The sequence below is a fragment of the Phascolarctos cinereus genome, unplaced genomic scaffold (assembly GCF_003287225.1).
Source record: "Phascolarctos cinereus isolate Bilbo 61053 unplaced genomic scaffold, phaCin_HiC Scaffold_9;HRSCAF=440, whole genome shotgun sequence".
In the NCBI taxonomy this organism is placed as follows: Eukaryota; Metazoa; Chordata; class Mammalia; order Diprotodontia; family Phascolarctidae; genus Phascolarctos; species Phascolarctos cinereus.
Genome location: NW_027556402.1, coordinates 100,178,333 through 100,204,927, shown reverse-complemented (window position 1 = coordinate 100,204,927; position 26,595 = coordinate 100,178,333). Strand labels below are relative to the sequence as shown.

At 39.4% G+C, this 26,595-nt stretch overlaps 1 protein-coding gene across 3 annotated transcripts in view; it reads left to right on the top strand.

Annotated features, from left to right (window-relative positions):
* The window catches only part of TDO2 (tryptophan 2,3-dioxygenase), a 28,656-nt gene extending 9,936 nt beyond the window's left edge, over window positions 1-18,720 (top strand). For 2 of the 3 annotated variants that reach the window (XM_078148268.1, XM_020994113.2), the window contains exons 6-12: window positions 3,523-3,709; window positions 7,656-7,763; window positions 10,655-10,766; window positions 11,650-11,707; window positions 13,197-13,276; window positions 14,081-14,171; window positions 17,788-18,720. In XM_078148268.1, coding sequence (XP_078004394.1) covers window positions 3,523-3,709; window positions 7,656-7,763; window positions 10,655-10,766; window positions 11,650-11,707; window positions 13,197-13,276; window positions 14,081-14,171; window positions 17,788-17,944 — 793 coding nt within the window. In that variant the 3' untranslated portion in view covers window positions 17,945-18,720. The remainder of the gene's footprint in view (window positions 1-3,522; window positions 3,710-7,655; window positions 7,764-10,654; window positions 10,767-11,649; window positions 11,708-13,196; window positions 13,277-14,080; window positions 14,172-17,787) is intronic. The other variant, XM_020994114.2, reaches the window with a different exon arrangement.
* The last annotated feature ends 7,875 nt before the right edge of the window (window positions 18,721-26,595 follow it).

Here is a 26,595-nt window from a genome sequence, read left to right as displayed (position 1 = left end):
AGAAGACAGCATTTGTGTGAAGGTGGCATAGTTGTATTTTGGAGAGCACTGGATTTAGAGTGAAAAGATCTGATTTTTGAGGCCCAGTTCTATCACTATTTTCTGTGGTATTTACCATCTGTGTCTATAAAATCTCTTCAATACTCAATATTCTCATTTGTGAAATGGAAACATTACTGGCTTCATTGATAGTCATCTTGGCATAGTGAATAGGGAGACTGCCTTCAGGTCAGGAAAACTTAGATTCAAATTTTACCCCTGTCACGGGACAGGTCACTTAACTTCTCAAGGTCATAAGCAATTTTTTAATTGCAGAGGAAAGTTGTATAGTGGCTGTGAATGTGTCTTTACTGAGGGTTCTCTGTACCAGCGATATCATAGGTTCAGATCCTTCCCTCCTTACCCATTAACAATCAAATAAGCAAAGAACTATGGCCTCACAGGGTCATAAAGGAAGTACTCTATAAGCTGAATATATCATGGCACCTCAGAGTTCAAAGGGAATGCAGTTTTCATCTAGTTTAAGCTACAGCTGAATAAAAATCACCTAACAACATATCTGACAAGGGTCCAGCCTTTCCTTGAAGGCCTCTTGTGAGGAACAACTCATCATTTCTCAAAACAACCCATACCACTTTTGAATAGCTCTAATTATTATGAAGATTCTTCTTACTTTAAGCCTAGGTGTGTGTTTCCACAACATCCACTCATTGTTGCCTTCAGGCATGAAGGAGCAACATCTAATTCCACATAACAGCCTTTCCTTCAAATTTGGGAACATAGCTATCACATCCCCCCTAATTCATTGCTTTTCCAGGTTAAGCATTTCCATTTCCTTCAATAATTTCCTATTTGGTATGAACTCATGACCATTAAACATCCTGTGTTTTCTCCTCCAGTTTTTTTCTAGCTTTCCAATTTCCTTTTCAAAGTAAAGTACCAAGAAAAGAATGCAACACTTCAGAGTCTGACCAGGGCAGAGCACTAGTAATTCCCTTATTCAGGGTGCTATCCTCTTTAAATGTTATCTAAGATAATAATATTTTCGACTACATCACTTGTTGTCTTGTCTAAAGCTTTAGTATACTAAAACCCTTAGATATTTTTAGGCAAACTAAATTAACTCTCCCATCTTGTACCTATGAAGTTGATATTTTAGACCTCAAAATAAGTTTACATTTATCTCATATCTTAATTTAAAGTATTATTTTTTTTCCTGGGGAAACAACTAATGAAGTGTATATTATAAATGAATACGAACAAATACTCCTGTGATACCAATGAATGTTTTGTTACTAAGCAATTTGAGAATATTTTAAAGTACTTAAAAATTAGTAGAAAAATTCTACACATTTTATTCTCTGAAATCTATAACTATAATGATGTTTATAAACAAGTTATTCAGAAGGAAGAAAAGGAGAGAAACAAGCATTTATTAAGTATCTACTATGTGCTAGGCATGGGGTAAGCATTTTTATAAATCTTATCTCGTTTGATCCTCACCACAACCCTGGTAGGTTATTATCCCCATTTTGCAGATAAGGAAACTGAGGCAGACAGAGGTTAAATGGGTCGTCCAGTGTTACATAACTACTGTCATAGGCCAAATATGAACTAAGCTCTTCCTGACTTCCAGCCCAGAGCTATATCCACAGTTTAATCTAGCTGCCAAGCCTGGAGGTAGTGGTGATGGGAGGAGATCAAATTGTGTAACAATTCTCCCCCCTCCTCCCCAAAATAAAGTTTTAGTACATTTTATAAGGGCAAAGGGTAAAATGCACAGACATCATGTTTAGTGTAAGACTGGATACTGTGGTTCAACATGCTCGAAATCAAACTGATGGTTACTTAATTTGTGGGGAATTTTAGACAACGTCTAAGTCAATTTGGATTCATTCATTCATTTATCAAGCATTTCCTAATTGATAATGGTCATCTGCTTAAGGTGTACAGCAAGCCATACATGCCACTAATTTGTTATTTGGTAATACCACATAATATTATTTGTATAAATATAAAATAATGAATAACTGTTCAGCTTTTTTATTTTGGCTATGTAAGCCAAGGGAACTTTGATCATAGACCCAGAATTCCAAACCTCTGTTCTAGGAGGATGATATTCTTTCAAAAACATTCATACAAGTGTGTGTGTATGTGTGTATGTATGTATGTATGTACATGTGTGTATATACACATATATGTGCATATACATGTATTTCAATAAACAATAATCTACTTTTTCTCCTTCTACTTTCATTGAAAATCAATAAAAAACACAATCAGGGTCCTATTGCCTTCTTTTCATACACACACATTATATATATATTTATATATATATTACACGTACATATTATGTGTGTGTGTGTGTAAGTGAAAGGAGTGCTAATAGCAGGATTTTTATGTGTTTCATGGTTTCCAAAGTGTTTTACTTGTATCATCTTCCTGAGTCTCCTAAACCATCCTATAAAGAAACTAGTGTAATGTTACAATCTTGATTTTATACAAAAGGAAACCAAGGGCCAGATAATTGCTTAAAATCAGAATAAATACTCCTTTTGGAGTAACAAGGTATTTTCTGGGTTTTTAGGATCTAGTCCTATGACTGTTTAGGACCTTAAGCCCCATTAGATTTTCTCAAACCTTATTTATTTTCCTTTCAGTTTGGAGTTGGGAGGGAGAGAGGACCTACAAAGTGATAAGTAGCAAAGCCGTGTTCTGCACCTAGTCCCCTTTGCCATATGGTCTATTTTATTTCCCTATTTCTAGTAAAGGCCTACAGTGCCCCAGATAGATAATGACTCCAATGCTTAAAAATCTCTATGAGAGGAAATTCTTTTTTTTTTGAATAATGCTTTATTTTTTTTCCCCAATTACAGGTAAAAACAATTTTTAACATTCATTTTTAAAAATTTTGGAATCCAAATTCTTTACCTCCATTTTTTCCTCCCAGCTCCCTAATATGACAAGTAATTTGATATAGGTTATACATGTACAATCATGCAAAACGTACTTCCATATTAGTCATGTTTGTAAAAGAAGACACAGACCGCTGCCAAAAAAGAAAAAAAGACACAAAAAATAAAGTGAAAAATAGTATGCTTTGATTTGCATTCAGACCCCATCAGTTCTTTCTCTAGAGGCAGAAAGCATTTTTCATCATGAGTCCTTTGGAATTCTCTGGATCATTGTATTGCTGAGAATAGCTAAGTCATGCACAGCTGATCATTGTATAATTTCACTGTTACTGTGCACCATGTTCTCCTGTTCTGTTCACTTCACTTTGTATCAGTTTGTGTAAGTCTTTTCAGGTTTTTCTGAGATCATCCTGCTCATCATATCTTATAGCACAATAGTATTCCATTACAATCATATAGCACAACTTGTTGAGCCACTGATGGACATTCCTTATGAGAGGAAATCTGATAGCAGCTCATGAGAAACTATTTCAATGATTTGTAATGTCAGTCTATCAGTTTATTTATTTCTCTCTTTTTTTTTATCCCTTCCAATTTGTTCTCAAAGAGAATACTTATCTCCAGCATCAGGTTTCCAGAGCTTACAGTTTCGCCTATTAGAAAACAAGTTTGGTGTTCTCCAGAGTTTGAGAGTTCCTTATAACAGGAGACACTATCGGGATAACTTCAAGGGAGAGGACAATGAATTGCTGCTGAAGTCTGAACACGAGAAAACGCTCCTACAACTGGTAGAGGTACATATTCAAACTTATTTTCCTTTGGAATTCAGAAACCAACAGTTTAGGGTCATTAATTGAGAGCCATTAGAAAAATCATTACTTGTGAAATTCAAACAGGAGGTCAACTGGTAATGCTTTTCTTTGTAACCCTTCTCCATAATCCAAATGAATAGAAAATAGAATTAGAAGAGAATTTAAAACAAATATCGAAGAGAACAGACTTTCTAATAATTTCAGAAGTGTCCGTTTGTGTGGACGGAATTGGTTGATCTTTTGTAAATTGTTCCTATGTATTTGGTGAAGTAAGACCTCAAGGAGCCCGGTGGAGCAGCACTTTGTTGCCACTAAACATGTTTTAGAAATAAGCAAAAGTACATTTCTTTAGTAAGTCCTCAGTTCAGCTTTTCACTAAATTGAATACTCCTCCGCACTAATCTGAATTAGTAAGATTTTGCTACTTGGGAATTTTATCTCTTTTCCCAGGATTCCTTGTTCTTAGTATAAATTTGGGAGGAAAGACTTTATAAAAAATTATTGAAATCCTGGTCAGGATCTGCCTCATTTTTGAGGATTCAGTCTGTATGGATTCATGTTTCCATTGAAAAGAATTCACTCCTTTACTCACAGGCATTTTGGTATTAAATACCTTTACCAAGACTCTTGGGTCATAGCTTTGAATTGGTGAAGAAGCCTTTTTGGGTCATGAACCCTTTTGGTAGTCTGGTGAAGCTTATGAATCCCTTCTCTAAATGTTTTTAAATGCATAAAATAAAACAATAGTATTATCAAAGAAACCAATTATATTAAAATACAGTTTTATATGTACATATTTATGTATGTGTATACAAATATACACATGCATATACACACATACATATATACACATACACATGCAATATTTATACTTATACACACAATATAGGTATGTATGCAAATATACACATTTATGTATGCATGTGTTTATATAAACATAGACACACAGTTGCTGGATTTGGACACACACACACACACACACACACGTATATGCAGTCACCCCAAGTCCAGAGACCCCAAATTAAGAACCTCTGGTCTAAGCTAAAATGAGGACAAGCAGAAATTCATAGTGTTACAAGTACTAGGCAACAGTCAGTCCCAAGCCTGGATAATACTTTGGATCAGAGGTTCCCAAACTTATTTGTTCTACCTTCCTTTTTCAAAAAAATTATTCAGTGCCCCTCCTCCCTCAGAAATCTCTTTTCTTTAATCCTTTAATACACAATTTTAAAAATTTGCATCATTTCAAAAAATATAAAATATTTTTAAATTTAAATTTAATATTTCATTGTAATTTGTGGTTTTTTTCCTACATTGAAATTATGATGATGCAACATTGCATCATGTAACCATATAGTATCATATTGTAAACAAGTCATTACGTGCACATATTCCTGCTGATACATGCTGGACTTTCCAACAATGTGCTACATGCTAGCCTGTCACCACTTGCTTGTTAAGACCTGTCGGTGGACTTCACCATTGATCGGTTTTAACTTGTATTTTGTGTGTTTATTTGGAAAATAATGTAATCACTATAACTTTAACTCTCTTACACAACAAATAAAACATGTATGAGCAGTTTTTCAAAATTTTCTTTTTTTTCCTTATGCTTCCACAGCCTCCTTATTTTTATTCAATGACCCTCAATTGTACCCAAGGCTACCACCCCCCACCCCCCAATTGATCCAGCACCTCCTACAGGGCAGTATCACCCCCTTTGAGAACCTATGCTTTGTCTGGAGAGATGGGTAGAGTCATTTAAGCCAAAGTCCCAAGGCAAGCCAAGAAATTGTTGGCCATAAGAATAATTGAAGAGAAATAACAGGTATAGAGATACCAAGGGGGGAAGCAAGATGGGTCATTTTAAAATCCAATTCATCTTCCTTTGCTGTGATTTGACGCATAGTGGAGAAAAGAGAATCCAAGAGCAGTGTTCCAAGAGAAGAAAACCAGCACTATCAACCCATTTGGCAGATTGGGGGTTAGAGAGCTATAGAGCATAGAATGCAAGGGGAGGCCTCAGAGCAGTAACAGCATAGGAGACAACAGATTGCCAGAAACTATGTGCCCACCTGGCCTATGCCAACTGATGAACTTCAACTGCTGTGAAAACTATAAAAATTCCATTGGATAATAGAATAGTTGATGATGATCAACAAACCCTCCTAGCTTTTAGTTGTTTAATTATTAAAGTATTATAGATTTTGTTATGAGAAATATAGACCACCACAAATAAGCTTGGTTAAGACACAAAATTATTAGGGAGACTGAGAGCTCCATCACCAGCTTTCTTAGCTTCAAAAGAAAGACTACATAATGATGTCTTTTTTTTTTTTGCGAGGCAATTGGGGTTAAGTGACTTGTCCAGAGTCACACAGCTAGTGTTATGTGTCTGAGGCCAGATTTAAACTCAGGTCCTCCTGACTCCAGGGCTGGTGCTTTCTCCACTATGCTATCTAGCTGCCTTAGGATGTCTTCTTTAAGGTGCAATTAGTAAAGCTTATAAGTAATAATTAATGAAGTGGTCATATAGAACAGTCTCCTCTTACTCAAAATTGGAATCATGGAATTTTAAAAACTTCTGAGGAAACTGAGGTCCGAGCCATAATTTTTCTATAAGAAAAGCCATAGCTGGGGCAGCTAGGTCCTTCAGTGGATAAAGCACTGGCCCTGGAGTCAGGAGGACCTGAGTTCAAATCCAGCCTCAGACACTTGACGCTTACTAGCTGTGTGACCCTGGGCAAGTCACTTAACCCCATTACCTAGAAAAACACACACACACACACACACACAAAAGAAAGAAAAGAAAAAGCATGGCTTTGGTGGGTTGGCCAAGTTGTCAGAGCTTGAGGAAAATGGCACTGATCTAGATGGTCTTACCCATGTCAGAACGATTCTTCTGGTTCTGCACAGAGAAAATGTCCCACAATTGTAAGTGCAGATTTAAGCCCAGACAAGCATCTCACAGATGTGTGTCTAGACTCACAACAGTGCCAGGTGAAAAACTAATTATTATGACTAGAAAAAATAGCAAAGATGGACACCATACTAAATATGTGTAAATGGTCACATATTAATTTATTCAGGACAGCCCATTTCATAAAGGTACAAAACAGAGTTTTTTATTCTGGATTATGAAGTAATATTCTTTCTGTAATTAAATTTATTTAAATTGAGTTTAATTAAAAGTAATTATTAGTCACCTCCTCAAGGCCAGGTGCTAGGTTAAATTCTAGGGATGCAAATTTTTAAAAGGATTAAGTGCATACACTTAATGAATTTCTACAAACTGAGGGAGGGTCAGAATTTATTGCCTCAACACAAACAAGTACAGAATAATGCAGTGGAGGATATTATAAAGAGGTCACAAAGGAGAAATCTGTTTTAGGAAAATAGGAAGAGAGAGCGCACAGTTTCAGCAGAGGGAAATAAGGAAACATTTCATGGTGTGCGTGAGCTGAACTTGAAAGCAAGAAAAAGATTATAAAAATAGAGATGGGGCAGACATTTATTCCAGTCAGGGGAACAAATGCAAAGTGGTGAGAGACAGTATATGGATTAGTCAGGATAGCTTGTTGTCTTTTTTTTTTTTCTGGAATGCAGAATACTTGAAGTTAGTAACGGGAATGCGGGTGGCTACATTCTGATGAATTGTAGTGAAAAGAATCTTTTTGATTCAGGAGAATAAGGAAGTATGAAACACTTTCCAGGTCTCTGTAATGTATGTAGAATATTACATATACTATCATACAAATTTACAGTCTCACCTGGTTTTACTGTTGTTATTCTTTGTTATGAGGGCTGGTTCAGTGGAGACAAGGTATGTCAGATGAAAGAGATTAAAAAAAATCCAACTGCAGGGAATAAACTGTTGTTACTTATAATCTTTATTGTGCATTTACAAAGATATTTGCTTTCATTTAAGGCATGGCTAGAAAGAACACCAGGATTAGAAACCGATGGATTTAATTTTTGGGGAAAATTGGAAAAGAATATCATAAAAGGTCTGGAAGAGGAATTCATGATGATTCAGGTATTGTGTTTTTTTTGAAGCAAAAGACATGAATAAGAAGAAAAACTGGTCATTCCATTTGAGTCTTTCATAGTTTTTTTTTCCCTTTATATTCTCTCATTCCTCAAAGACCTCAAACTTTAGTTCTTCACACAGGCCCTTTAATTCAGGAGTTCTTAACTATTTTTATGTCATGGACCCTTTTGGCAGTCTAGTAAAGTCAATGTATGCCTTTCAGAATAATTTTAAATAAATAAAATAAAATATACAAGATTACAAAAGAAACCAATTTTACTGATGTGAATGTGTGTGTGTGTGTGTGTGTGTGTGTGTGTATGGAGAGAGAGAGAGGGAGAGAGAGAGAGAGAGAGAGTGTTCACAAATACCAGGTTAATAATCCCTAGCTTAATTTGATCTCTCTCCATTTGGAGTTGAACCCATGTAAAGAATCTCTTTTAGGCATCTGTATTTAATAGGGAGTGTGCTGGGCCCATCCTTATGTGTCAATAGCACACACTCCAAGGTGGAGTTCCCCAGGATTTAGATCCCATCAGGGGTGGGGATAGCCTTCCCAGTTTTTGAGGAACCCCAAAGCTGCAACCAGCACTTCTGTAGCTATGTTTACTTCATCCTCTGCTTCCACGACTTGGCAACTTCACAGCTCTCCCTCTCTCTCTCTCTCTCTCTCTCTCTCTCTCTCTCTCTCTCTCTCTCTCTCTCTGCTCTCTCTCTCTCTGTCTCTCTGTCTCTCTCTCTCTCTCTCTCTCTATGTCTCTGTCTGTCTGTCTGTCTCTTCCTCCTCTGTCTCTCTCTCTTTCCCAAACTTCCAATTTTTTTTCAATGAATAGGCTTTTATTTTCTCTCTTTTCTATGCACTCCCTCCCCATTGAACAAACAAATAAACAAAAGAAAAATAACACTCATAATAAATATGCACAGCCAATCAAAACAAACTCCTGAGGCTCCTCTAGGACATTCTTCTAGACTTTGTGGTCTTGCTTTGTCTGCGTAGATGGTATCTCTGTTTGTCAGACTTCGCTTCCTGTTGGGGTCAGACTCACTGCCGACTCTCCTTCCTAACCTCTGGAAATCCCCATCTGTCCTACCCAGGAGACTCTGATGGCTTTGTCCAGGTCAGGGAAAAATCAGCTAAACATCCCTCTCACTGCCCCACTCCAGCCATTGTTTCCTTGGCTCAGCCTGTGGCTACAGTTGGTAGGGATAAAGGAGGGGTTAAAAAAAATCAAAATTTTAAAAGGACGTGCCATTGGTCACCAATCCTTAAACTCCACTTCTGTTTCTTTATGGAAAAGTGCAAGGGAGCAGGATCTATTTGGAAAGATGCTTTTTTTGTTTTTCCAAGCAAAGATGATAAGGCTGAAAAGGTTGTTCTACCCTTTTGATTATTGATATTTTTCACACAAAATTTACTTGTTAATAATAAAAAAAAGTTAAGTTCTAATTTCTTCAAATAAATAATGTAATCAATAAAATAATGTCCCATTATGATTAAATATTCAGTAACTATTCAATTAAAAATATACGCATATTTTAATACCCTCATAAACTGTGCTTCATACATCTAAGCTTTTAAGCAGAATTAGATGTCTGAAGAACAGTTAAAATATCATTTGCTCAACCCTACCACATCTCCCATCCCTACGACATGTAAATGCCTTGACAGCAGGGACTACTTCATTTTTGGCTTTGTATATCCAGCACACTGATATGTATTCTATCCACCTAGCTGCCCCCATTATTAATATTTAACTACAAATTTGATTATATGCAAGTAGAAAGTGCACAGAACAGTTAGATGTAGGACTATAAAATTTTGCCAGCCATCTAACACCAATACATGTATGCAGGTTCCTACCACTCAATGTAGTCCCATTGAGGAGTCAGTTAATTAGAATGAAACCTTTTTCTTTATCCTGTACAGTGAGGCATCATCGTAAAGTTTGTTTTTACAAAGTACAATTAGTGAACTTTCTTTGCCAGCTACTCATTAATATAAATTTGATCACTGTTGATCTTGGTAGTTATCTTAAAATTCCTTTGTCATCTTTCCTTCATTTATTCATTTGAAGGTCACAGCATTTTAGAGTTGGAAGGGACCTTAGAAGTTATTATTATACCAGCCCCTTCTTTTTATAGATGTAAAAAACTGAGAAAACCAGAAAGCTGAAATATCTTGCTTACAGTCACAAATCAAGTGTGTGGAAGAATTGAAAATAAAACTGAAACATTCTAATTCTATATAGGCAGTGTTCTTTTCACTTTGCCAGGGCGAATAAACATTGAGAACTAAAAATATCATTACACTGGACTATGTAGGTATGTTTAGCAAAGAATCCTCATCGGAGGGGCAGCTAGGTGGCACAGTGGATAGAGCACAGGCCCTGAAGTCAGGAGTACCTGATTTCAAATCTGGCCTCAGACCAAACACTTGACACTTACTAGCTGTGTGACCCTGGGCAAGTCACTTAACCCCAATTGCCTAAAAAGCAGGAAACCCCCCCCAAAACAAAAAGCAAAGAATCCCTATCAATAATGTACTATCTGCTCATATTAAAAAAAATCACTTTTATGTGTTATCAAACTTAAATCACTGACATTATCAATATGTCAATGATAGGTCCCTTCTCATAAACAGTAACTTTCCTATATGCCACTTAGTATATGGAATGCAGGAGATGAAATAGAAGAAAGAAGGAACAACTAGGTGAACTCCCAAAAAGAAAGCAAAAAGTCAACAACCAAAACACCAATCCTTTTCTGGCAGAAGGAGAGAGAGAGAGGGAGGACAGGGTCCATTTTACAAAGCAGATTAACAAAAAAAGGGATGCTGGGCAAGCCAGAATCATTTTGGATTGCTTGTTTATACCATCTACTTTTTCTTTTCTTCTAAGGCTAAAGAAGAATCAGAGGAAAAAGATGAACAGCTGGCTGAATTCCAAAAACAGAAAGAGGTGCTGATGTCATTATTTGATGAGAAACGGCATGAACATCTTCTCAGTAAAGGTGAGCCTCCTACACCCATTAGCGATGTGCTTTAAGTGAACAAGTAGATAAAACAAAGGGAATCTCTGATGATCCTGAATTTGGGATTCCAAGGATATGTCAAACATATGGATTATAAGAAAGAACCCAGAGAAGCATTGTGGTTTAGTGGGTGGACAGCTGAGTCTGAGCCCTACCTTGGACAAATTCTGTGATTCTGTGTCACTTAACCTCTCAGTGCCCCAGACAATTCTATAAGACCACAAATTACAGAAGAGTTGTGTATGATTAGCATTGGTAGAGGGAATTCTTTGAACCAAGGAAATCACAGGTGTAGATAGTCCAAAATGAATCTGTATTATATACACTTGTCAAAGTGTAAACATTTCTAGACACTACTGAGATCAGTCCTCTTATGAAACATAGTAATGATGGTTCAACTCTCTGAACAAATCAAGTCCCTACAGACAAGGGTTAACTACTTACAGAAGGCAGCAACGTATAATACTAAGAGTAAAAGATTAGAGTTTGAATCTAACATATACTAAGACCATAGAGAAGTTAGTTAGCCTTCCGAGGCTCAGTATCCTCCTTTGTAAAATGGCATAGCAGTGCTGTTTGTAAAGCACTTTATGAATGTCAACTATTTTTATTTATGGGAGACATCAAGTAAAAGTTGAGTAAACTGCAAGCTTAAACTCAGATAGATGTGGGTTCAAGTTGTATCTCTGACTTGTGCTAGTCACTTTGGTCTTTTTTGGGAGGATGGGGGATGTTGCTGGAGAATAGTGATAAACTCCATTTAAGGCTAAATACAGGCACAAGATGGACAGTCAGCCATAAGGTTGACATAAGTATCTTGGAAAGTAGGCCATCAATATAAACCTTTTTATGTATTTTGCAGGTGAAAGACGGCTGTCATACAAAGCTCTACAGGGAGCATTGATGATATATTTTTACAGGTAAGATGACTTTAGAACAGGAAAAAGCTTAGATCATGATGCTAAAGTTGAAAAAATGCAGGTAGTTGGTAAGCCTAGTATCAATTATAAATTGCTTGCTTACTGTTATTAAATAATGTTTAACAAACTGAGTAACTTCCAGCTAGGCTTTATTAGTATTTGTTCTCTCACATATTAAAAGATACACTTCATAACTGAGAGAGTAAAAAGCACTAGTAAATCAAATTTCTCTTTCTTTCTTTCTTTCTTTCTTTCTTTCTTTCTTTCTTTCTTTCATAAAAGGAGACAATGCCCCTGGTGGATTCTGGTTCTAATCACTTCAGGGGGGTGGAGAGACAATGATTTTTATCTAGTAAAGACTTAATTTGATTATCAGCTTTAATCCATTTCCCTAAGAAAGGCCTTAATATTCATTCTATCTACCTTGAGGGGAAAAGTATGTAAAGGGCTGGAATAAATATCTTTTCATAATATTTTCAGTTGAACAAAGTTTTCATTCAATTAAATGAAGTTTTTAACATGCTTCCACGTATGTAATGAGGAATCCTCAGTAAAAACTCATTCCTCTGTCTCTGCATTAGAAGCACCAAAGCTGTGCTAGACAGCTTCATTAATAATAGCAACTAACATTTGTATCACACCTACTATGCGTCAGACACTGCAAAGCACTCTACAATTATTCTGTCATTTGATTCCCACAACAAACCTGGGAAGTAGGTGTTATTATTATCCCCATTTTGCAGATGAGGAAACTGAGGTTAAGTGACTTACCCAGAGTCTGAGACCAGATATGAACTCCTGACTCTAGGCTAGGTGCTCTATCCACTGCGCCAGCTAACTGCCTTATGGACAAAGGCAATTCTTTGCTCTTATTACTTGGAGATAATACTTATTTACTTCACAGGCCTGTTGTGTGGGAAATGCAATATAGACTACAAAGCACCACATAAATATGAATTGTTACAATTATTAATAGTCTAATTCTCTCAATTCTGTTCCCAGAGAAGGCACCAAATGTTAGAAATTGTCACTCCCCTGCAACTGCCTAAGTTAGAATCAGAGCAGTACGAGACAAGTTATTATAGGGCAAAAGTAGAATTGAGCTGGGAGTGAGAAGGGAAAAATGTAGAAGAAAATCAAATATCTTTTCCTTCTAGTTTTGGAATTTTTTTTTTCTAGCCAGGTTTAGGCTACGATAATAGAGTAATGTCTGTTAAGAGACTGACCAGTGATTTTACTGAAGGGAACTCCCTCTAGCAATACAGATCAGCACCTTCTCTGAAATTTTGAAGAGCTGCCTTGAACACAGAGTTTAAGTGTCTTGCTCATGGTCATATAGCCTATATACTTGTCAATGGTGTGACTTGTCAGTCAGGGCTTACTATCTGAGGTCAGCTCTCTATTCATTATAGCAGACTCTAAGATCCTTTGAAAATAGAGTCCACTTCAGTTCTGAGCATGGTGTATCTTTTCTTGTCTTCTTCTCCAGGGAAGAGCCCAGATTCCAGGTTCCCTTTCAACTGTTAACCTCTCTTATGGATATTGATAGCCTCATGACCAAATGGAGATGTAAGTTAATTTTTTTCTTAAAGTAGCTGTATTGCCATTTCTTCCAGGATCTTACAATACTCTGCTCCTATTGGTTGCATTGGCATGCTGACTCACACCTCACCTGATGTCTGAGGGAGAAAAAAACATTTTGCCAAAACAAGGGAGCTGGGGCAGCTAGGTGGCGCAGTGGATGGAGCACCGGCCCTGACATCAGGAGGACCTGAGTTCAAATCCAGCCTCAGACCAAGCACTTGACACTAACTGTGTGACTCTGGGCAAGTCACTTATCCCCAATTGCCAAAAAAACAAAACCAAAAATAAAACAAGGGAGCTGTGGGTTTGCAAGTGTGTGTAATGGAAGATGTCCACTCAGGTTATCCTAAAACAGACACCTAACAAACATGAGGCTGTGTGATGACTTGTTACCCTTTGCTAGGCTGGCAATTTTTTAAAAAATCAAAAATGTTTATTTATTCATTTTAAACATTAAAAAAAATTGAATTTCAAATTCTCTCCCTGCTTCCACAGCCCTTCCTCCACCCACTGAGAGAGCAAGCAATGTTATGTCAATTATCCACGTAAAATCATGCAAGACATATTTCCATATTAGCTATGTCACAAAAAAGCGAGAAAAGTAAAGAAAGTGAGAAAACTATACTTCAATTTTTACTCCAAGTTCATCAACTCTCTCTCTGGAGGTGGATAGTATTTTTTATCATGGCTCTTTTGGAGTTGGGTAGACTAGCAATTGAACATGTGCCAAATTACTGCCGCCATCGGTAGAGGAACTCTTTCCCGACCTCAGATTGTGTGTTTGTCTAGATAACCACGTGTGTATGGTGCACAGAATGCTTGGAAGTAAGGCTGGTACCGGTGGTTCCTCAGGTTACCACTATTTGCGCTCAACAGTGAGGTAAGTTTCTGAGAAAAGTCCCTTCCTGTTGAGTATTGATTCATGCTAGTGCACTTAAGCCAGGTTCTTCTCCACTGGCAAGGGAATTACAATGGGCAAATGGGTTATAATATCTTTTATATGCAGGCCCGTGGTTAACACAGCATTACATGCTGCTAGAGAGACTTTTGTCAGAAATAAAACAAAACAAAATAATGACAAGAAAACCAGGCAATGGATATTTATGATTTGGGGCCTAGGATGAGGTAAATTGGTAGAAAGAAGAAAATAGAAAGCTTGTGTGGCTCTTACTGAGTTGGAAGTAAAAAGGGAGAAATTTAGGAAGAAAATAAAATGCTTTTTCTCTCTAGTTTTGGAATTTTGTTTTTGGCTAATTGATTGCTAATTGATAAATGGTTTTCCCTAGATATTCTGAGGGTGAAGGTGGTTTTAATTCAATTAAATTCAATTTGGTAAGCATTTATTAAATGTTTGTGATATGCCAGGAACTGGATTGTGGCAAGAAGTAGTAAGGGAGAAAGCATTTTTTTATCCCTGGGAATATGTTGTTCCCAGGTATTTTACTCGTCTTGGCTGAACACTGCCATCACTGGGACCCTTAATGTAATTGAAAAGGGATGACCAAAATCATCAGCCTGAGCAGAGTACATGTTTTCTCATGCCTTTGAAAAATAGTATTTTTGTTCTGAAAAATCAACAAAATGAAATGACTTTTGTCTTGTTTTTATACATATTACATAGCCTGAAAAGTTATACAAAGGAAAGTATTGTCTTAAGGAGAAATTCATCTTTTTAGGTTAGACCTGGGATCTTGATATTATAGGGAGATGCCTTTACCACTGCAGATGGGCACGAGCACTGTAATTTACGTTTTTATAAGGTTGCTTGGCACCCAAAATGAAATGACTTGCTCAGGATTAATGCAGCTATTACTCATCAGAATAAAAATTCAGACCAAAGTCTTCTAGGTTGAGGTCAGCACTCTATTTACTATGCCAGACTACGTAAGGCACGTTAATCACCTCTCGGTTGTTCCAAAGTACTAGAGAACAGGCTGGCATTGAGAGGTGATGTGTGGTAGCGAAAAGAGTGTTGAAATTGGAGTCAGAAGACCCAGGTTTAAATCCTGTTTCATGTAAAACGGAGATGCTGATACTTGTACTCCCTGTCTCACAGGTTGAATGTAAGGAAAGTACTTCCTTAAACCTTAAAGAGCAACATAAATGTTAGTTATTCTGTTCAATGGAGATTCAGAGTCAAATTCATTTTCCTAAAACGTGTTTTACCATGTCACTCTCCCCCAAGCCCATTCAGTCAACTGTAATGGTTCCCTATTGCTTCATGGATAAAATAGAAACAAATTCCTCTCTCTGGCTTTGAAAGCCCTTCATAACCTGTCACCTTTCTACCTTTTTAGGCTTCTTACACCTTACCTGATTCCCCACTCCCAGCAAACTCTGTGATTCAGTGACACTGGCCTCCTTGCTATTCCTGACACATGACAATCCATCTTCTGATTCCAGCCATTTTCACTAGCCATCTTGCATGACTAGTATACTAGAATGATTCTTCACCTCCATCTCCTAGCTTCCTGACCTTACTTCAAGTCTCACCTAAAATCTTACCTTCTTTGGCAAGAAGCCTTTCCCAATCCTCCTTAATCTTAATGCCTTCCCTCTTTTGATTATCTCCAATTTATCCCGTCTGTATGTTTGTATGTAGTTGTTTGCATGATGTTTCTCCTATTAGAACTCTTGTTTTTTGCCTTTCCTTGTATCCCCAACCCTCATCACAGTACCTGGCACATGGGAGGTGATTAATAAATACTTTACGATGGAACAGTAAACAAAATCCCCCAAAGACATCTTAGCCATTTTGAAACATCCCTTCTCAGCTTTTCATCAAAGTTCCTAGTAAGTACTTAAATGGACTGTATCAAGATTCATGTGTTTTTCTTGCCCCTGATGCAAGTGGTAAAGTTTCTTTTTATAATATTTTGTTTTTTCCAATTACATGTAAAGACAATTTTAAACATACATTAAAAAAAAATTGAATTCCAAATTTTCTCCATCCCTTACTCCTCTCCCCCCAAAACAGCAAACAATCTGATATTTTCATATTAGTCATGTTGTGAGAGAAGAAATAGACCAAAAGGGAAAAAAAAGTGGTAAAATTTCTAAAAGACTGCAAAGAGGAAGGGAACTAGATAATCAAAACATGCAGTAATCATGAGTTGACATTTAAGTAACACTTCAAAATTAGCAAAGGACCTTGCAAACATTTTTGATTTGATCCTCAGAGTCCCATGATTTAAAGGTTATGAGTACTATTATTTCCATTTTATAGATGAGAAAACAAAGTCTAAGGCAGGGTAAGTGACTGGCAGCTAGTTAAGCATGAGGGTGGCATTCAAACACTAGTCTTCCTGACTTAGTTCAGCACTCTATCTGCTTGACCACCTAACTGGCCCCTCAAGGGTGGACTGGATAAATCAGAGTAGAACTTAAGCCATCTCCTATAAAAATATCTGTTCTCAGGTAAGTTGGGGTGGGGCGGAGTAGACTCTTTGCAAAGTTGAAATTGTTATTCAAATACCAGGTGCTATTGAAGTCATGCTGTTTTTCAGTATTTGTAGCATTTGACCTCTACCATGAAAATTATAATACTTTATGATAGACCTGCACAATTTGTAAACTTCTTTGGGCCACAGATAGATTAGACTAGAGAGAGACTGATGATGGTTGGTAGCCATGGATCACGTGACAAACAGGATAAAGGTGCGATGGCAACCCTTTATTTTTCAAGGCCGCCTGAAATCCTTTGGGTCGTATGTTGTGCAGGCCTGCTTTATGAAATATTTTCCAGGGAACAAGTAAGCGACATTGTGGGGTGTAGATAGAGAACTTGTCTAAGAGGCACAAGGACCACGGTTTGACTTTGGCCTTTGAGAGATGCTGGCTAAGTGACCCTGGGCAAGTCACTTACCCTCACAATGCCCTAGGCAATTCTCCAACACAAATAAGGTATGGATCTGTTTTGGTAAAGGAAATTCCCTATACCAGTGGTGTTAAACTCTGCCCTGCAAGCTGCATATTGATTTAGAAAACTACAAATTAATATAGCTATACTTTATTGCATTTTTATTTATTTTGTTAAACATTTTCCAATTATGTTTTAATCTGGTTCTTCTTTTTTGGGCTGCTTGCACCCATAAGTTTGAAACCTGCCCCACACCAATGAGATCATAGGTCCAGTCCTTATTTCTAACCAATGTTGTTCAAGGATCATTTCATCAATTGTTACATCACCTCTTAGAGGAAGGGACCTGGAGAAGCCTTATATTCTGAATAGAACATACTATCTCATTATATGAACCACTGAACTAAGAAAGAACAGGAAAGGATCAATCAAGCATTCGAGCAGGCCTGTAAACCGAAGGCATCTGGACAATTGCAGGATGTTATGGCCATAGACTGGAGAGACGTGGGTTAGAACTGGGCATCCTGAGTGGAGAATCTGATTCCTTTACTGATTGGTCTTCAATATGGGCGTAGAGGTTTTGAGGTGTAACACACTCCAATACTGATACCAAAAATCTCTGTATATGTGCTTTCAGTGACAGGTACAAAGTATTTGTAGATCTGTTCAACCTCTCAACATACCTGGTACCAAGACACTGGATACCCAAGATGAACCCAATCATTCACAAATTCCTTTACATGGCTGAATACTGCGACAGCTCTTACTTCAGCAGTGACGATTCAGAGGATTAAGGCCGACTTTGAGGCGGTAGTCATGCCACATTGTGTGAATACTCAGGAATGTGGAAACAGTTCTAATGTACATTTGTCTAAGTATTTAAGCACTTCGATGTATATTCAAAGCCTTGTGATTAGTTTCTTCCTCTGTAAAATGAAGGCATCGGACTACATGATTTATCTCTAAGGTCCTTTCCAGCTCTAAACCAAAGTGAATACACTGGGGAAATATTTAAGTTAACTTTGGTTTTCTGATGATTTAATGAAGATGACTACTGATTTAGAGCTACCAGACCTCAGAAAATAGCCAGGCCATCATCCTCATCTTGAACATTAGGAAACTGAGGTCTTGATTTGCTTGGGGTTCACACGACTAAGTGGTAGAGGCAAGATTTGGATGCAGGCTACAAAGCCAGCACGATTTCCACTGTACTATGAGATCACAGCAAAGTCAGCTAAAATATAGCATTACATACAAGCAAATGCATGAAATATCTGCGATTTCATAAGCATAAGGCACTGATGGTATGAAAACTCCCTCTATCAATACAGACTACAACCAGTCTATGACTTCATAAATATCTACACAGGGATTTTTTAATGTTAAAAAAAATCAAATGGTATACAATGCTTATTACATTTTATCATTACATAAATCTTTTTGTAGATTTGAAAACTTCATGTGCTATTTCAAATCATTTTTGGATCTGTGTAATGCATCTGATTCTGCCTACATACAAAGTTCCAGAATTGATCATAATAAAAGTATTAAAAAAAAAAACAAACTCTCACCCTTTCCCCTGCCTTCTTTGGGAGAATAATGCTTATGAAAAGTGATAGTTATGAGTATTGGACTAGAAACAAATCTTTTTATTATTTCAAGTGCTGCTAAGTTATCAGCCTAGATCAGTAAAAAAGCCCATAGGAATGTTTTGTAATATCATCAGGGACCATGACAGCTACTCTGACACCTGGTGATAACCTTTAGGTTTAGAAGGTGTTTTTTTTGTCCTTTGTTCTCCAAGAGGACCCAAGATGATGTCATGATTTGCAAGTGAATTTGATGGGAGAAGGGCCCAAGCCAAGATCTTAGCCCTTTGCCCCAAAGGGAATCTGACTCACAGGCCCCAGACCCTCATCTCCCTTGAAAGCCCTAGCTTACCTTTAGATCTTATTCAGATGCACCTTCAACCCTTGCCCTGCATAGAATCCGGCTCCTGTTTGTCTACAGGACCCAGAAAACCCTTAAACTTTCAAATTTCCTAATCAACTCCCCTCATCTCCCTTTGAAAGCCTTAGGCTCCCTCTTGTCTATAGGCCCCAGAAAGGCCTTCCTTTATCTCCTTTTGAAAGTCCTAGCCCCACCTTGATTTTGTGCAGATGCCTTTCAAACTTCTGCCTTCCTGTTCCCTCCATTATCTATTCCCATTGTCTATTCAATCTCTCTGACCTCCCCAATTAGAATTCTTACCTAGACCCTTTTCCCAACCCCCTTCTCTGGCCACCCAAAGTTGCTTTAATATTTAAGATCCACCTTGGCCCTCATTCAGATGCTGAGAATCTCATGCTCAAAAGGCTGAGAACCTCTCATGCCCGCCCGTCCTTATGGGCGTCACCTGGCCTCTGTGATTTATCGCTAATAAACCTTTCCTCTGGCTGAAGATTTGAGTTGAATTCATTCAGCAGGGCCCGGTACCACGATCTTGGGGATTTTGCAGCACCCCAAAAGTCCTAGACCTCTTCAATTCCACTTTTGGATAGCCCAATTTGTTGGTAAGACTTAAAATTCCAATGTCTACCCAGTACTCTTAGTTTTGTATCCTAGGCTCAGGTAGAATAATCTAATCCTTCTTCAAAGTAACAGCCCTTCAAATATGTGAAGATGCCTAATAAGCCCTTCCCTGCCCCCCAACCAAAATGTTAATTTTGATCTCACAATGGTAAAATGCACACTTTACTTCTGAGACTGAATTTTGTGTTTAGTATTGTACAAATTGAGGCAACAACTGTACTTTCCAATGGCTAAATATTTTTTGAAAACTTTCTCCAAAATAACCTTTTCACCCATTATTTAATTCTCTCAAGTTTTGTGGCAGCAAATTTATAGAACCACATTTATTTGAATTTTCATGGGCCAAACAGAATGTTTCTGTGTAACCTACATTTCTCTCTCTCTCTCATATATTTTATTTCCCCTCAATTACATGTTAAAACAATTTTTTTAAAGTTTTGAGTTCCAAATTCTATTCCCTTCCCCCTCCCTGAGATAAGTAATCATATATGTTATACATGTGCAATCAGGTAAAACATTTTCATATTAGCCATTTTGTACAAGAAGACTCAAAGGAAAAACTGAAAGTGAAAAACAGAATGCTTCAATCTGTATTCAAACAGTATCAGTTCTTTCTCTGGAGGTGGATAGTATGCTTTATCAATAGTCCTTTGGGATTGTCTTTGAAACTGCTTCCTGCTGGCAAGGGGCATATAGCTGAGAATAGCTAAGTCATTCACAGCTCTTCATTGAACAATATTGGTGTTACCATGTATAATGGTCTCCTGGTTCTCTTCATTTCACTTTGCATCAGTTCACATTAGTCTTTCCAGGCTTTTCTGAAATCATCCTGCTTGTCACTTTTTATAGCACAATAACATTCCATTACAATCATATACCACAGCTTGTTTAGCCATTTCCCAATTGATGGGCATCCCTTTGATTTCTAATTCTTAGCCACCACAAAAAACTGCTATAAATATTTTTGTACAAATAGGTCCTTTTCTTTCTTTCTTTTTTTTTTGGATGTCTTGGGATATAGACCTAGCAATGGTACTGCTGAATCAAAGGGTATTCAGAGTTTGATTGCCTTTTGGACATAGTTCTGAAGAGGTCTAGGACTTTTGGGGTGCTGCTGGAACCCCAAGATGGTGGTACCAGGCCCTGTCTGAAAGAATTCAACTCAAATCTTCTTCAGCCAGAGGAAAAGTTTATTAGTGATAAAACACTTAGGGCCAGGTGACGCCCATAAGGACAAGCAGGTATGAGAGGTTCTTAGCCCGGAATGAGGGCCAGGGTAGATCTTATATACTTTGGGTGACTAGGGAAGGGTCTGGGAAAAGGGTCTGGATGTGAATTCCCAGAGACTGGAATGTCTAAGAGATTGAATAGACAATGGGAATAGATAATGAAGGAACTGAAAGGTATCTGAATGAAATTAAAAGGTAGGCTAAGGCTTTCAAAGGGAGATGAGGGGCTGGTGCCTGTAGACAAAAGGGGAGCCAGATTCCCTTTAGGGCAAGGGCAAAGACCTTGGCTTGGGCCATGCCCCATCATTCCCCCCTCAAACAAATTTGACACAAATTCTTTTGAGGAAAGGGGCGAAGGTCTGGACTTTTGAAACTGCTTCCTGCTGGCAAGGGGCGTAGAGCTGTCCCTGCCTCTCTGGGTCCTGTTTGAGGGGTCTAACTTCAAAAACCCAGCTATGCCAGGGTCAATGGGGCAGAATTCTCAGGTTGGTGTACAGCCTGAGCAGTCATCTGAAAGTTGATGGCTCCAACCCTAGAAGAAAGGAATCTGGCAAGGATATTTAGTAAACATGGATGCAACAAACACAAAAATATGATCAGTAGTGGAATGAGAATAGGAACCAGTATAGAAAGAAGCCAGGACTCCCATGGAAAAGATTTTGGAGTGCTAAAGTTATTGTGAATTTCTTGCATCCAACCAGCTTTCTCCAAAATATGAGCAGTGCAAAACTCTATCTGCCCGAAATTGTTATACATGCAACAAAATGTGTTTGCTAAAGCACATACACTCCCACTGGAGGCAAGCAAGTAGTCTAGGGCTATTCTGTTATCTAGAACTACTTTTGCTAAGGAATCCAAAGATTGCTGGATTTTCCAGAGACCATAAGCTGTCACATTTGCCAACTGGTGAATAATCTCTGTAAGCTTAGAGAGAATATGTTCATGCTATAAGTTACACCAGGACATAAGATAGTGTGCTCCCTTTTTAAGAGACCAGAGGACATTTCCCCAAAATCCATGTTTTGCCTTTAAGTTAGAGACTGTGGGCTGTTTGGCATTGAAAATGGAGAAGGGCGGTGCTAAAAATCCGAGGGTTACGCACCCCGAAGTCTTTGTAGGATGTCAAACATTGAGTGACCAAAACAGTAGTTCTGGGGTCTTGCCATGTGTTGGCACTTCGTTTCACCTTTTTCCCAAAATTCTTGTCATTAGTGGTGTCTGCACAGGTAGTGTGGGTCAAAAGATTAGCAGAAGATCTTTCAAGCCCTCCCTCCACAGGGGTGTTAACTTGTCTAGTGGTCTTGCAGCTTGTCTCCCAAGTATGGGAATATTCCCCCATGGAAAAGCAAGGTGCTGATACAGTCACAGTCACCCATAGAGAAGTGGCAAGCATAAATGGAGTGGCATAAACGTCTGAGAAAGTCATATTGGGAAGGGGGGCTTTGTGGAGATGAGCAGCCACTGCCAGGAAGCTTGCAGGCCTTCCAGCAGCTCTTAAGGAGTTAGGGGCGTGGAGGTCAATTTAGATTTTAAAATCACAAAAGCCTGGTCTGGGCCCCACTCTTGAGGGAGTGATCCAGGGCCCAGGGACAGTCATAAAGGGGCTTAACAATCAAACTATTATTAGGGATCCAGAGTCTACAAAATCTATCCATGCCTAGAAAAATTCGAAATTGTTTCTTAGTGGCTGGGACCTGGAGTTGGTGGCCCAGAAACTTTACAGACTGGCATGCTATCTGGACTTTGTTCAAAGAGACCCTACAGCCTTGAGTTCCCAAGAGATTAAGCACTCCTGAGGCAGTGGACAAAGAAGCCTCCTGGGTGGGGCTAGAAACACGGGCTAAGGGAAAATACTTTAAGGTCTTGGAGGTGAACAACAGCTGGGGTGGCAAAAGTATCCCAAATTGTCTCCCACACGTCCAGGGGAACATGGGGAGGTCTGGCACACAGAAGGAAAAGGGAGATGGGAGGCTTAACTAGAGAAAATTGGCTCCCCAACTTCACCATCAGGTTCCTTCCCAATGAGGGGGCAGGGCACGAGGAGAGCATAAGGGAGGAGTGTTTAAACAACAGATTCTCAAATACGCAGGGGAAGGAGTATGTCTGGAGACATCCCTCAGTTACCTCTGACCATGACCGGATGGGTCAAGGAGTGAATAGGGTCAGTGGTTACAGCAAAGAACACAGCCATGATAAAGTGGGTAACCTTACCTTCAGCCTCAATTTCTGCCCAGGGCTTGGTGAGGGAGATGGAGAAAGTGGGAGTGTTGCCCAGACCCAGGATCTTTTGTCCTCTCTAGTCTTGAGAAGACTGGAGGACAGGGTACTGGGTGGCTGCTCTATCACTTCTCCTACCTCGGGGACAATCCTTCCTGCAATGTCCCTCCTGGGCATATCTTGGGCAAGGTCCTGGAGGCATCTGTCTTGGGGGCTTCCTCCAATGGGGCACCCTAGAGGGGCACTCCTGGGACCAGTGAGCCTCCCAGTGGACTCCCCTGCCCAAATCGTTGGGCTTCCTCTGAGAAGGTGCCCTGGAGGTAATCTCCTTGGACCAGTGACCCTCATGGTGGCATCGAAAGCAGGTTTTCCCACTGCCCAAGTTGCCAGGAACACCCTTGGGTCTTTCCCTGACCATGGCAGCAGCCAGGAATCGAACATGTTCTTTGTCTCTAGCCCTCTGGCTGCGTTCTTTCTCCTCTGCTGCAACTAGGTCCCTGTTGCTAAGACTCCAAAGGCAATCTCCAATAAATGAGCCTGAGGCATTTGGGGTCCCATTGCCAATTTCTGTAGTTTCCTCCTAATATCTGGGGCAGATTGGTTAATGAAATACATGCTAAGGATTGCTGCCCCTTCAGTAGAGTCAGGATCTAAATTCGTATGCTTTTTAATGCCTTCTACTAGCCTATCTTGGAAAAGGGCAGGGTTTTCCTTTTCTTCCTGAGTAATTCCCTTAATCTTTTGAAAGTTTACTTGCTTTTGAAATGCTGTTTTCAGGCCTCCTAACAGGCAAATTATCATGTAGTCTCTCTTTCCCCTGTCCTCCCTCTTCTGATAATCCCACCCTGGATCACTAGCAGGAACAGCAGCTGTTCCTGGGGGGTATTTTGTGGGGTCATTGCTAGCCAAACGATCCCAAAACTTTGGGCTTGTTCCCATATTCTCTTCCTCTCCTCAGGGGTACAACAGGTGGAGAAGAGGACATGCAAATCACCCCAAGAAAGTTTGAATTGTAGGGAAACATCCCTGAAGCCCTCAGTAAATTTAGTTGGATCTTCTGAATACTGTCCAAGCCTTTCCTTAATCTGGGTGAGGTCTGAAATGGAGAATGGAACATGCACCCTAAGTGTCCCATTAGGAGAGGCAGGTACTTCCCTTAAAGGAAAAAGCCCTGAAGGCCCTGCCCTGCAGGAGCAGGGGCTTGTGGGGGAGGGAGGGAGGAAGTCCCACTTCTCGTGAGTGAGGGACTGGAAAGTGCCAGCTGAACTGGCAAGGCTGAGGAATCCAGCTGGCAAGGGGGAAGATTACCTGACACCAGAGGAGGGGAAGGGATCAGGGGAAAAGACACCACAGTGATACCCTTGTCTGGAGCCTGAAGAGGGGTCCCATCCGAAGTAGAGGTCTGGGGAGGAGGCACCAAGTTGAGAACCTCGTCTGGAGCTTGAGCTGGGGTCTCTCTGAAAGTAGAAATGGGGGGGAGGCCCGTGCTCAAGGCCTGAGTAGAAGTAGCCTCTAGAGCAGGGGTCTGGGGAGGAAATGGAGGGACCAGAGGAGCAGAAGGGAGGGTCTGGGGAGAATAAAGAACAGCCAGAAAGGCCAGAGGACAATGGGGTGGAGATAGGTGCTGGGGAGGTGGTGCCGACTGAGGTTGGGAAGAGGGGGGTGCCATAACCCTAGGAGCCATAAGAGGATCGTCCAAAAGGTCTATTTGGTCCCCACTCACCACTAGTGGGGTGGCTCTAGCTATGAGCATCTTACAGTCCTGAGAATGGGATCTCTAGAAAGCTCAACAAAAGCCATTAAGTAAGAAATCTCTACCCATTTTCTTTCTCTGCGACAATATTTTTCTAGCTCTGAGAAGGTCTTTACCGGTAATATCCCAAAAAGGCACCACGCCTCACAATTTTCCAGGTAATACTGAGGCCAAATGCCGTTACAAAAATGCACCAACTTTTTCTTTTTAAGTTCTTTACAGAAGATAAGATTTTTCCAATTTAGTAAAAGACAGCCCAAAGGCAAATTCTTGGGAAATGAAAAGGATTGACCTATTACGGGCTTAGGGAAAAGAAAAAAAAAAGCAAAAGAAGAAAAAAAATATACATCCAACAATTTCCCAGTTCCCTAGTACCATGAGAACTGAGAAGTTTGAACCTATGCTTCCTGATAGGGAGTCCATCCTCTATGCTAAGGAAGGTATATACCCAGGTCCAAATGCTCAAGCGGAGGCACTGGACCGAAAAACGTGGGAGCATCAGGCAGAGTTTGAGACAGCCTCGTAGCTGTCTGACCTAAAGGAACCTGAGAGGTCAGGCCTGAAAAAACTTCCAAGGCAAGCCTGGCTAGCTGCTTGGAAATCCAGGTCCAAGTGCTCAAGCAGAGGCACTGGACCGAAAAGCCTGAGAACATCAGGTGGAATTGGGGAGGGGGGAACTTACCAGTCGTGGCTGAAGAACAGTTTGAGATTTGGCAGTCATTTCCTGGTCAGGGAAACATATGAAGAGGTCTAGGGGTTTTGGGGTGCTGCTGGAATCCCAAGATGGCGGTACTGGGCCCTGTCTGAAAGAATTCAACTCAAATCTTCTTCAGCCAGAGGAAAAGTTTATTAGTGATAAAACACTTAGGGCCAGGTGACGCCCATAAGGACAAGCAGGTATGAGAGGTTCTTAGCCCGGAATGAGGGCCAGGGTAGATCTTATATACTTTGGGTGACTAGGGAAGGGTCTGGGAAAAGGGTCTGGATGTGAATTCCCAGAGACTGGAATGTCTAAGAGATTGAATAGACAATGGGAATAGATAATGAAGGAACTGAAAGGTATCTGAATGAAATTAAAAGGTAGGCTAAGGCTTTCAAAGGGAGATGAGGGGCTGGTGCCTGTAGACAAAAGGGGAGCCAGATTCCCTTTAGGGCAAGGGGCAAAGACCTTGGCTTGGGCCACACCCCATCAGTTCCAAATAATTACCTGGAATGGTTGGATCAGTTTACAAGTCTGCCAATAGTGCATTAATGTCCCAGTTTTCCCACATGCCCTCCAACATCCATCGTTTTTCTTTTTTTTGTTATATTATCCAGTCTTATAGGTATAAGGTTTATGAGCTCAGAATTGTTTTAACTTGCATTCTCTAATCAATAGTGATCTACAGCATTTTTTCATATGATCTTTCACTCTCTTTTGATATTCAGATGACCTGAATTTTTATGAACTTGTTTCCAATTCTCCTCAGAGTGACTTTGAGCAAGAAGCTATGATTATCTAGATACATAAACCCATTAGAAGGAAAAACCAAACCAAATCAAACCAAACCAAAACAAGCAAACAAAAAATCTCTTCAATGAACACAGGTGAATTTGTGACAAAATTCAACTGTTGAATTTTCCAAATAAGCAGTAGTTTGAATATCACTTGTTTTTTTCAACCTGGTTTGTATAT